The sequence below is a fragment of the Equus caballus genome, chromosome 4 (genome assembly GCF_041296265.1).
Source record: "Equus caballus isolate H_3958 breed thoroughbred chromosome 4, TB-T2T, whole genome shotgun sequence".
Taxonomy (NCBI): Eukaryota; Metazoa; Chordata; class Mammalia; order Perissodactyla; family Equidae; genus Equus; species Equus caballus.
The window spans coordinates 9,475,546-9,488,051 of NC_091687.1; the positions used below are offsets into that span (position 1 = coordinate 9,475,546).

General features: G+C 40.9%; 1 protein-coding gene and 1 long non-coding RNA gene across 2 annotated transcripts in view; one reads left to right on the forward strand and one right to left on the reverse strand.

Annotated features, from left to right (window-relative positions):
* The first annotated feature begins 244 nt into the window (after positions 1-244).
* Positions 245-11,239, forward strand: LOC138923877 (uncharacterized). The gene is made up of 2 exons (XR_011438107.1): positions 245-322; positions 7,272-11,239. It is a non-coding gene; the product is annotated as an uncharacterized lncRNA (long non-coding RNA).
* The window catches only part of LOC102149580 (uncharacterized), a 67,407-nt gene continuing 65,239 nt past the window's right edge, over positions 10,339-12,506 (reverse strand). The window contains 1 exon segment of the mRNA XM_070265490.1: positions 10,339-10,937. Coding sequence (XP_070121591.1) covers positions 10,795-10,937 — 143 coding nt within the window. The 3' untranslated portion in view covers positions 10,339-10,794.

Sequence of the window (12,506 nt, forward strand, 5' to 3'; positions counted from 1 at the left end):
TAAATTGGAAGAGAGTGGTTAATCCAAATTCCCTGAAACTTCAGGAGTTCATGACTCACTCACCTGTCCTTCCTAAATGTCTCTCATTGTGGCTATGATGTTATAGGATAATTGCACTTAATATCCTTTGAAGTTTTGGAAGAAATATATGGTGTGAAGAAATAATTAAGGACAATGATGGTGAGTCAAACTAGCTATTCAATGAACCACAGGCTGAGCCTCTTCCTGTGAAGTTTTCCCTTTTACATGCTCCAGAATCATTAGCAGTTGGTGTGGAAAGGGATCTCAAGTGATGTGCTCTTAACTCCTTGTCTTTGATCAGGTAAGGTGTTAGCTGAGGTCAGAGCCCCCTTGATATTGGAAATGGGGGAAAGATCAGCATGGCTAGAGCCAATGCTCCTAGGCAATTTCTTTGTACATATTTTGGGAGAAACGGCCAGAAACTAGTATGAATTGTGTGCCAGCTAAATGAGATACTTTATGCTAGACATTCAGCATGGGTGACATTATCTCTTCAATAACTGAGTTAGGTGTATGTATTCCCTGTTGGCAGATGAGGAAAATGTTGCTCAGAAAAGGTAAGTCATTTTCCTATGTTGATGCAACTAATCGTTAAAATATCTGAGGTTCAAGTCCGGTCTGTGATACACATATGTTGGTACGTTTGAAGTTCTCTCATAGGTCTCTGAGCTCTGTTCAACTATTTTTCATTCTTCATCTCGCTATTATTCAGCTTGGGGAACTTCTACTGCTCTCTGTTCAAGTTTACAGGTTGTGTCGTCTGCCAAGTTAAATGTTCTCTTAACCACCTCTAGTGAATATTTTCCTTCGGTTATTATAATTTTCTACTCCGGATTTTCTTTTTTTTAATTTTTTAATTTTGCAATTTGTCTCCCTCCAGAGATCCCTATGTGTTGATGTATTGTTGTCATACTTTGCTTTCATTCTTGAAACACACTTTTCCACATTTCTTTGAACATATTTTTAATACCTGCTTTGAAGTCTTTGCTAAAGAAAATAACTTGATACACTCAGAGACGGTTTGTATTGTATTGTAGTTTCTGTTTGGTTTTCGCTTTTCTGATTCGTTACCTGTCTTTTTATTGAAATTATTTTGTTGAAAATGTATTGTAGCAACTCTAGATTCTGATTTTTCCCTTGTAAGGTTGCTGCTATTGCTTTTTATTTGCATAGAAAATTACCTGAGCTAAATCTGTGAAATTATATCCTTTGTGGTATTTGGCAGCTCATATCTCTTGTCAGCTTTGTCTCTTTTTCTTTTTCTATTTAATTCACTTACATTTTTAACTAACTTCCTAGGAATCAGCCCTGTGTCTACATGGCTTAGCGGTGGCCAGCGAGTGGACAGAGATTGTGCTCAATCATGTCGATTAAGGCTCCCAAGATCTACCAAGTTAATATGTGTGTGAATTGGGTAGCCAGTCAAATTTCAGGCTATTTTGGGTTTTCCCCCAGTTGCACATTTTGTGCATCTGTTCACGTCTCCTCTGCATATGCTCATATTCTCAGGGTTGACCAAGAGTGTTTGGCTAGTTCATGCTCTTTGGGTCTCTGCCCAGCATGCCCACAGCTTCAGCCAAGCATGTGCTTGCTGCAGCCACAACCACAACTTCAAACCTGCAGAGCCTCTGGCCCTTCCTGCTTGCACACTGCTGAGTTTGTCGGGTCACCATCACATAACTTCCCACCCCAGATTATCTGAGGTCCCTTCAACTGTGTAATTTTTCTCCCAGTCCTCATGGCCTACCCTAACTCAAAGCACCTTTGTGCTCATCGAGCTGGGTGTTGGGAGGTGGGGGATGAAACTAGCAGCTCTAAGCAAGAACACCACTGTTGTTGCCTGAACTCTGCAGTTTTTCAAGCACAAGCACTTCTCAGACTGCTGTATGCCTGTGGTCATTTCCTCAGTGCTGAGATGATTAGCTGTTCATCTAGTCCACTGTTAGAATTGCTTTCCAAAAAGAGAGTTTACTGACCTCCTCACTTGACCAGAGCCAGAAGGCCTTCCTATCATTTGCTTTTATGGTACATAAAGCATACATATTATTATGTTTTAATTAAAAGTTTGGCTTTATTTAGGACTCACAAGTAATTTGAAGACGTGTCAGCTCATTGTGGCTTCAACACCATTAGCCTGACAGGTGGAAAGTGAGCCCAGAAACAGGTAGACTTGGTCTGACCGTCTTCCTCAGACTCCTTTCAAAGGGAGAAGGCAGTTAAACCACCCCAGTGTTTCTCCAGTTTACTGCAGTTTAATGGCTGGAAAGTGAAGTCTTCCAACCCCTACATCTTTCTCTATTTATTTCACCACAAATGTAAACTGGACTGTGTGACATTGATGAGGTCAAGATGTGGGACAGGAGCTTCTCTTAGGATCCTCAGTTGTTCTTTCTCCTGTACCGTGTTTGCTCTTGACTATAGTCCAGGTAGACATTCTCATAAGAAAACATGTCCCTCTTGAAGTGTGTTATGTGACTCGAGGACAGCATGGGAGGCAGGCTGCTTCTGAGTGTGAGGAGGTCACATCCCTGACCTTCTGCCTGGGTCTTCTCACCGCTCCTTTTTATTCCCTTCCCTGATTGTGAGAGTACCGCAAGCTTATTGTAAAAATTTTGAAAGACAAAAATAAAAGATCCCCTGTCTTTCATATGACTCAGCAACATCAGTGTGACAGTTTAGATTCTTTCCTTCTAGTTTGTGATTGTAATTAAGCCAATTGTGGTCAAACCGCCCATATTATTTATGCCCTGTCTAAAATTTAAAAGGTGAGATCCAGTTTATTGTAGAAATTTTGGAATCTCTAGAAATGTGTGTAAGCCACTTGTTTATTTTCTTCTAGTCTTTCTGATTTGAACATTCATATATATATTTTTTTATTTTTATCAATTAAGATATTATCTCATACAGTTTTATTTATTGCATATTTGCTTTTACCTTATAGAACATGCATTTTCCATGTTCTTCTAAACTATAAATTTAATTTTAAGTGGATGTAAGACATTTCATGGAAATAATATAATCATTTTACTTTTCTTCTACTCTCAAACATTTAGATTTGTATCTAATTTTTAGAGGGAAAATCTACAAAATATAAAACCAGTATTATTTCCACAGGGATATATCCTAAGGAAATAATTACAGAGCAGAAAGACTGGGTCAAAAGCATTAATAAGATAAGGCTCTCAGGACATTGGCCCTCAGTGGTTGTAGCAATGGTCACTGGCAACAGCATACGAGAGTGACCATGGGGCATCGCCCTTTGCATTAGGAAGCCCTTGTAGCTCTCTCAGTCACTGGGGACAGCAATTTCTGAAAAATGTAGATTAAATTACTTGGACCAAATCTCTAATTTATCTGCACTTGTATAGTGTTTGCAAGCTTGTCAGTAAAGTGGTAGAGGAGAAACAGCAGTTGATCATAATTCTTATCTGTATGCGTTTAGAAGTACCTATGTGAATTCCTTTTGGCAGTTTAGTGTGAGTGACAGGTCCTATTTGAAAGGCTTCCTCAACCAAGAAATAAAGTGAAACTTTATTTTACAGTAACAGCTTCTCAATATAAATCTCTTAAGGATTAAACATATGCATCTCTCATTTAAAATGCTGTGCATGTATGTTGTAATTTTGAAGAAATCGTTCATTACTCCAGTGGAGTGTGCTGCTTTTTCTCCTCCACCTTCCCTACCGTGTAGGATCTGAAGAAGCTGAAGGAAAGCAGGACAGTGAAAAACAACTTTTGTGACTGTGAGAGCTAGATTTGTTAAAGTAAATCTTTGAAAATGAAACTGCAGCAACAAAGTAGTTAAACATGGAGCATTTTCTTTGAGTAGATTTCAAGTAAAATTCAAAAAAAGTTAGTGTGAGTGAATAGCCAGGTTTGTCCTATTTACACAAATTTATCAGCTACATTTTGTTAATGTTATATTTCTAAACATTTTCTTCAAAGCTATGAATTTGTGAAGTATGAAAACTATCTCAGAGTCCAAAAGTTCTAAAGAGTGAGCATGAATCCATTATTGTAGATTTGGGCAGAATGTCTCTGTGCCAGACATTCTTTCTTTACAAACCGTAACTGACATGTGCTGTGAGGGTTCCAGTCCTAAGAGATGTCGTCCTCTTATTGTCTCCACACACACTTGAGGCAAGTGACTCTAGAGTGGGTGAGTGACTTGTCCACAGTCACACAGGGAGGAAGTGGCCGAGCCGGGACTCATGAGTCACATATACACAAAGCCCACAGATGATGCTTAAGCTGGAATCAGGGTATTAATTTAACCTGAGATAGAATTTCATCCACACATGCTGGGCTCAACCAGCAGATGCAGCCCATCCTCAGGGGAAGCCAAGACTCACCCAGAAGTTGGCTCTCAGAGCACAGACCAAGAAGAATGCAGTGAATGATTTGAATGTGCCATGAAGTCAGGCTGTGAAAGCCTAAAGCCTTGATCTCAACAATAGAGCTTTACTTCCCTGGGGACGGACAGATTGAGTCCGTGGTCCTGGGCACCCACTCTCTATCATGCTGGTGTGGGAGGGGGTGGGGACGTTTGCTCTTTATACTCACGTTTCTGAAGAACCCTCTTCTAATTGACATAATGACACTTTTTTCTGATGTTAATGTCCTCTGTTAAGCCTTGCTCAGGTTGACTGACTCGTTAGAGGGATTTATATGATTCAGGAAATGACATTCAATTACATGGTTGAACTCAGGGCCTCTGTGTCTCTGTGTTCTTGTGAGGGAAAAATCACATCACTGTTGCCCACATCTACAGCCCATCCATGCTACCAGGTTCATGAGCACAGACTTGTAACATGCTGTCTACACTGAGAAAATGAAACCAAACATACCAGCCTCAGTAAGTCAAATACCATGGAAGAGCACAGATACCTGCAATGTTAGGATTGTCTCAATGCTCCAAGTTTTCCTCTCTGCTCTTTCCCTCAGAACAGGGTCATGAGAGTGGACCAATATGAAGGATCTGAACAGTCCTGGGCATTAGATTCCCAACTCACACTGTAGCTAATCGGAGTAAACTCTGTGTATAAAAAGGACGGAACACCCGACCACAGCCTAAGAGTATGTTTGATAGCAATCACAGGTGTGTAGATGGATATTTTCCTCCCATTAGCTATGGTCTTTTGAAAATGAGTAAAACTGGCTATGGTTTAACTGCCCTTAATTTATCTTACGACACCCTAGTCACTGCTTGCACAACCAAAACCTATACGGGTTGGTTTAACTGTGAGCATTTCCACAAATCAACCACATTTGACAGAGTATGTCAATACACACCATCAGCCACACCAGCACCCTCCTGTCACCCAGGCTGTCCCCTCCACCACCTGTGCTCTCCCTCTCTGTGCCACCTCGTTCAGGGCAGCCCAGGCCCAGTTTGGAGGGAAGTTGCTCAGAAGTTGGAAACCACGGGAGACACTGCCTCGTAGAGTCTGGCAGCGACATCACCTGCACAAAGCTCTCAGTGATTTGCATGTTTCCCCTCTTTGTTTCTATCCTTTCCCAACATAGATATAGTTCCAGGTCTCTAAGGAGAGGGCCAGGGATTGGGCCTAGAGAATCGGATCAAATTCACAAGAATAAAGAAGAAAAGTCTAAATCAAATTTAATCTTTCCTGTATCGTGTGGGTCTTATTTTGTTTCCAAATGGGAACGTCTACCTGGTTTCCAAAAGAAACACGCTTCACAGAAACTGAGGCTGATTATAAGAGAACGAACAAAAATTTTGCCAATTTTAAACAAGATAGTTTTTAATTTTAATTTTGAAATGATTTTCCTTAAAAAATATTAGTTAGGGAAAATAGAAAAATATATGATCTCTTATCATTTTTTCACCCTCCTATCGTACATTGACCATGATGTTTTATTCCTATGATTGTAGAAATACAGAGACACACACAAATGAGTGTCATATCTGTTGGTATTATTACTCAATAGAAAAAATGGTCAAAGGATGAAAACAAATATTTCACAGAAAAAGAAATATAGACTTTCAATATAAGAAAAAATTCTTCTGAGGGCTTTTGGGAGAAGAAGAAGAAATGAAAAAAGAGAGAAGACTGGCAACAGACGTTAGCTAAGGTGCCAATCTTTAAAGAAAAAAGAAAAGATTCTTCTCATCACTCATAGTAAGAGAAAAACAAATTAAGGCTGTGATGAGATTTGTTTTCACCTGTCAGATTAGAAAGTCCTGAGGCACACTCTTTTGTGGTTTTTTTTTTTTTTTTTTTTTGAGGAAGATTAGCCCTGAGCTAACTACTGCCAGTCCTCCTCTTTTTTGAGGAGGAAGCCTGGCCCTGAGCTAACATCCGTGCCCATCTTCCTCTACTTTATATGTGGGACGCCTACTACAGCATAGCGTGCCAAGTGGTGCCATGTCTGCACCCGGGATCAGAACCGGCGAACCCCGGGCCGCCTAGAAGCGGAACATGCGCACTTAACTGCTGCGCCACCAGGCTGGCCCCTGAGGCACACTCTTGACATTCACTAAGACTGTGGTAGAAGTACAAAATGGTGCTCTCTCTATCATGGACCAGTTGGAAATACCTATCAAATTGACCAACACTTGCATACAAGATGACAGAAAGCACTATTATAATTTCAGCGTTTCTCATCGTAGCAAAAGATTGAAATTGAGCCAACAGTCTATCATCGTCAACTGTATAAAGTGTTGGCATTCACCAGTGAAATATTATATAGCCATCTGCACTGACATGAAAAGAGTTATAGCATGTTTAAAGGAAAAGAGAAGTGCAGAATAATGTATATGGTTTACTACCTCTGTGTAAGAAGGGAGGAAATGAGAATATATATACAGGCACAGATGTTTATATAAGTACATTCATATTTTCAGATATAAAAAGTGGAAGGATGCACCAGAAACAAGACTATGACCTGTAGAAGTGGGAGCGGGAGAGATAGTGGTTGAAGCAAAATGTCTTAGTGCATATTTTAGAGTGTTTGATATTTGAACCACGTGAAGGTATTATCTGACAATTTTTATATGGTCATGTTATGCATATTATTTTCTCAAGAATGCTTTCTGATTAATTTTCCACTTCTTTAAACAATCTACATTTTTTGAAGATGCATAGTAGACAATCATATGACATCCTTTAGCTTACTTTTTAGTTTCTTATTGGGAATTTTGGTGAACTTGGGGCTCCTATAAATGGTGCCACAGTAAATGAACATCCTTGCACATAAATCTTAGTACACACTTTTTGTTTCCTTAGGAAATCGATGGGAGGAATGGTGAGAGCACTTTCCTGGCGGCAACAAGTTCTCAATTGTCTGATGGGCTCTGTGATGGCGCCTCACCACGTGTGATTTGGGACAGCAGCCTTGGAGCTCAGGAGCTCTTTCAGTCACATAATGACCTCTACCTCAGTGCACATCAGAATTACTGAAGGGGGGTTTGAAACTCCAATGCCTGGCCTGTGAGGAAGGCTGGGCCTCAGTGGTTTGTAAAGCCTCCCGGGAGGAGATTCACTAGGATATTGGATAGAGAAGGAGTTCTTAAGTCAGGCAGACCTGGACTCATGTGGACTCGGACACTACTCCATGTTTAATCTCAGGCATATTTCTTAGCCTTTCTGGGACCTAGTCTTCTCTTCAGTGAGATGAGTGTGATATCCATACTCTAGCACACGGAGAGCATTAGACACAAGGCACCCAAACTGCCTAGCAGAATTCCTGATACTCACTAAGTGGTAGATGCTTGCCATTATTCAAACAAAGCAAAAGACAGCAAACAAGCAAAAAATAGAACAGAACATGACAGAGATCTTGCACTTACCTAGATAAGATTTCATGGCTGATGAACTTGTTGAATATCTAGCCTTTTGGATGAATTGTCTCATGTCGCTGTAGCATCTCTGGTTATCTCATTACTCAGATTTTCTAATTGGCAGTTATATGGGACTTGTATTAATATAGAAGGGATGATCAATGTTAGCTAATTGTGACCTGCTTGATTGATGGAAAGCCTTCAAAAATGAAGTCTCTGCGGGAAAGAATCCAAACACTAGGGACGATGCAAACGGGGAAATTCTGAGAATTCTTGCCTTGAGGTTTCCCTCTGTTACAGCTGAGAAGTGTATGGAGACTCTAGCTCTATAAAGACATTGAGACTCGAGTGTTTTTACATGGAATTGTGTAAATCTTTGCCTAGTTTTTCCATTGCACACCTGCGGATGCAACGTGCTCTTCTGGTATTCATTTTATCCAACCAGGTGCTGTGGAGTTTAATCACAGAAGTCCTGTTGGTGGGTGGAGCTCATTCTATAAAAGTCTTTCCAGCATGACAAATTCTGTGGCAGGTTGGCCTACGACCCTCGAATTGTGGGCACAGCATAGAAGCAAGGAGAGGAAGTGTGGACAAAGAGGCAGTTCTCTCCACCAGCTCTTAGTCTAATAAAGAGAGAAAGTTTCCTGTTTTAACTGAAACTAAAGTAGCCTGTTTCTACTCTAGTAGCAAATAACGTAGAATTTAAGAGCAGAATTTGTGCAGCCAGGCTGCTTGGGGTCAAATCTCAGCTCTGTTTCTTATTAGATATCTAACTAAGGGGACGTTCTTTTCCTCTCTTTGCCTCCATTTCCCCATCTATAAAAAAGAGATAATCGTACATATCTCATAGGGTTCTTTTGAGAGTTAAATAAATAACATGTACTTAGAAATCTACCATAAACACTATCCCAGCATTTGCTATTATTACTTCATTCAGATGTTAGTTATTGACTTTTTAAATCACGCTAGAAACCTGATACAACTTGAACGCTTTCTCCTAACACTGGGTAAATTTAGACAATGTGACATGGTTAAAAACAAATGAAATAGCTACTTAAAGCCAGACCAAGGAGGCAATGCTCTAAGCATGGGGTGTGAAATGAGACTTCTGGGCCAGTGTTTCTCTCACCACACCACATGGCAGTCATGCTGTGGTGGGAAGGCACATGACCAAAAAGGATGTATAACCTACCTCCTTCCTCAGTAATGCACCTGGACCTAACAGAGGCTTCCACAGGCGACTCTGAGGACCTCCAGGCCCATTCCGTCTAGGGGAGGAGCTGGGGTGTCATAATGGTGCACCCAGAGAGCACCACCAACGGGCCTGCTCTGCCTGAGACCCTCAGTCCATTTCATTAGCAGTCCTCAAAAAAGCAGTTGCAAATCTAGGACACACTCACAGGGTAAAGTACGATTCCCATAGTGTTGATAACAAAGGGAGCAATTATGGTAATAACAGAGTATATGCATGAGGAGAAAACACAGATTCACCCACAAGTCCTTAAGAAAATTCTCACTGACACCTTGGAGGATGCCTTTAGTAGAGAAGCAGTGTAGGTTTTGCTTTGTTTTGTTTTTCCCAGTTGACAGTGGGTGAAGGAAAGGCCATCTGATTGTAGGTTAGAAAATACTGGCTGTGAGTTCAGAGAGATCTGACTCTAAATGACTATTATTTACAAAATAGGGACCTTGAGGCGAGGAAGTAATTTCTCCAATATCTACACTGTGTATATAATTGTACCTGCCTACAGGGGGCTGCTAGAGAATTAGGAGGTTGCCTGGTTCATAGCCGAAACTCAGAGTCCCTATTCCACTCACATCTAACCTCTCTGTGGGGAAATAAGATTAGAGAAGACTGTCAGTGTTTCTGTGTTGTGCAGTATCTACTATTCAAAAGTAGAAGTGCCAAGAATGGATGCTAATGCTGTTGAGGACCTGCACTGTTAACTCATCTAAATCCACACAACTCCAGGAGACAGGGCGCTGTAACTCCATTCTACAGATGAGGAAGTTATGGCACAGAGAGTTCAAGTAGCTTGCCTGAGGCAGCACAGATGCTAATACTAGACCCAGGATTCTAATCCAGGTGCCCATGGTTCAGAGTCCAGGGGCTCAACCCTTCCACCATGATGCCTCTTGGTGTGAGTGCAGGTCTCAGAGGGTTCATGTGAGGGCCAGGAAACATGGTGCTTGTGAAACACTAGTGTAGAGTTGAGCACACACAGTGCAAGTCATGCTAGATCTTATACTGACACCATCAGAATGTCCCAAACCAAATGAGTGTGAATCTGGTGACCTTTGAAAAAGAAGTAACCTGGGTGCCTTCATGTGACTGTGGCTCCTCTTGGAGCCAGTGCCCCAAGGACAGCATCATGACCACTGTCTTAGGGAAAGAATTAGAACTCTGTATTGACCATCATCACAGCCAGTGCCAGATTTGATGGCTCAGGAGTCATGCTGTTTCTTACCTTGGACTTCCAGTTAGATTTCATCAAATGAAAGTACACAGAAACAATTGTAGACTTTGGATTTTTTTTATTGTGCCTATTATGAAAAACAACATACAGAATTCCAGTAAAAATGAAATTGCTTCAGGGTGTGAAAAATGGAAGGCTTCAAGGCAGTTCTGGTTAAATGGCCCTAAGGGACATGACTATAGCTGCATGCTGTCTGTACTCAGAAGGCATGCTTCTTTGGGTCCTGGAGGAGCTGACAGAGATCAGGGAGAGAGAGTGCTAAGGGACGACCTCAGAGCCCTGCCCCGAGTAATGGAAGAACTCACTGTTGTTACAGAGTAAAATTTTCTGTTTGCTCACTGGCTTAAAAAAACATTTTTTATACTGACATAACAGAAAAATACACATGTGAACTGAAATAACCCACACCCAGAGAAAGCCCAGCTATAGTAACATGACACTTTTTGGAGACTAAACAATGGAGTAAAGTTGACTTCTTTGTGCCAAAATCTGTTACGAACTCTTTCCATTGCCACAGGCTGCTGTTCTCCTAAACAGACGGAAGTTGATGATGGCAAAGTAGACGGCACTCGCGAGGAGGAGAAGGATGTAGGTGTGATAGGCAGAGGTGCTGGTGAGCTGCAGCTGCAGGGGGGCTAAGAGAAGTCATTTGGTTAGTTCCACCTGTTCTTTTGAAAGGATGGGACATATTCATGGAGGGTGGTCACAGTTCTCTATTTCTGATGACCTACATTGCAGTGACATCCCCCCATCAAAACTCAAAAATAAACATCTACCCCCTCCACCACCACAGACAACAACAAGACGACTCAGAATTCAGTTCACAGGTCATGTGACCAACAGCCTCTGCTAAATTCACTCAGACCATTCCAAAATATGAAAAGTAAGGTTGCATTTTTAATGAATGTGTTGAACAGAATAAAGTATTTGTGATAAACACCTTTTAGCATTTCTTCACCCCACTATGTCTCTAAGTGATAATAATAAATAATATTCATCAACCACTAACGAAATGCCAAACGATTGTTTAGAGAGCTTTACATGCAAAGCTTTAATCTTATTTGAGTTTAAAAATAACCTATGAAACTGTTATTGTTGCTCCCATTTTTCAAATAATCTAAGGACCGAGAGAAGTAATTTGTCTGATGTCATGCATTTAGGAAGTACTAGAAACAAAATTTTAATCCCAGCAACATGACTTTAAAGAACACACTCACAGGTACTGTGTAATTCTGTGTCTCCAGTGCAATAAATACCCCAGACATCAAAAGGTCAAGAGTAAATGTAAAGGTGAATTCTGATTTAGAAAAATCTGAGTTATATTCATTGTGTATTCAATGAGATTCCTAAGAAGAGTACAATCCATGGAAATTTGTTCATGCTCACAGAGGGGTAGGTGGGAGGTTTGAGTGAAAAGAGCATTATATAAAAAGGAAGAGAATGGTTAATCCAAAGTCTCTGAAACTTTAGGATTTCTTGGCTCACTCACCTGTCCTTCCTAAATGTCCCTCATTCTGGATATGATGTTATAGGATACTTGCTCTTAATACCTTTTGAAGTTTTTCAAGAAATATATATTGTCCAGAAATAATTAAAGACCATGATGGTGAGCCAGACGTGCAATTCAATGAACCAGAAGGCTGAGTCTCTTCCTGTGGAAATTTCCCTGTTATACGTTTTATTTTCATAAAGTCAAAATTTCAGAATCATTAGCACTTGTTGTGGAAAGGGATCTCAGAGGCAATGTGCTCATAACTCCTTGCCCTTGGCCAGGTAAGGTGTTAGCTGGGGTCCAGAGCACCCTTGATATTGGAAATGGAGGAAATATCAGCAAGGCTAGAGCCAATGCTTTTAGTCACGTTCTTTGTACACATGTGGGTAGAAAGTGCCAGAAACTAGTACTGATTCTGTGCCAGCTAAATGAGACACCCCATGCTAGACATTCCACACAGGTGAGCTTATCTCTTTAATAACTTAGTTAGGTCTAATTATTCCTGGTTGACAGTTGAGGAAAGTCTGGCTTACAAAACGTAAGTACCTTTCCTATATTGATGCTGCTAATCATTAAAAGAACTGGGGTTCAAGTCCAGTCTGGGATATCGTGAAGCCTATGCTCTTGTCCACCGCCCACCATGCATCCATCGTGGCTCAGGGCCTTGGTTTTGGGGTTTCTTGCTCTAGGACTATAACTTAGAGGAGGAAGA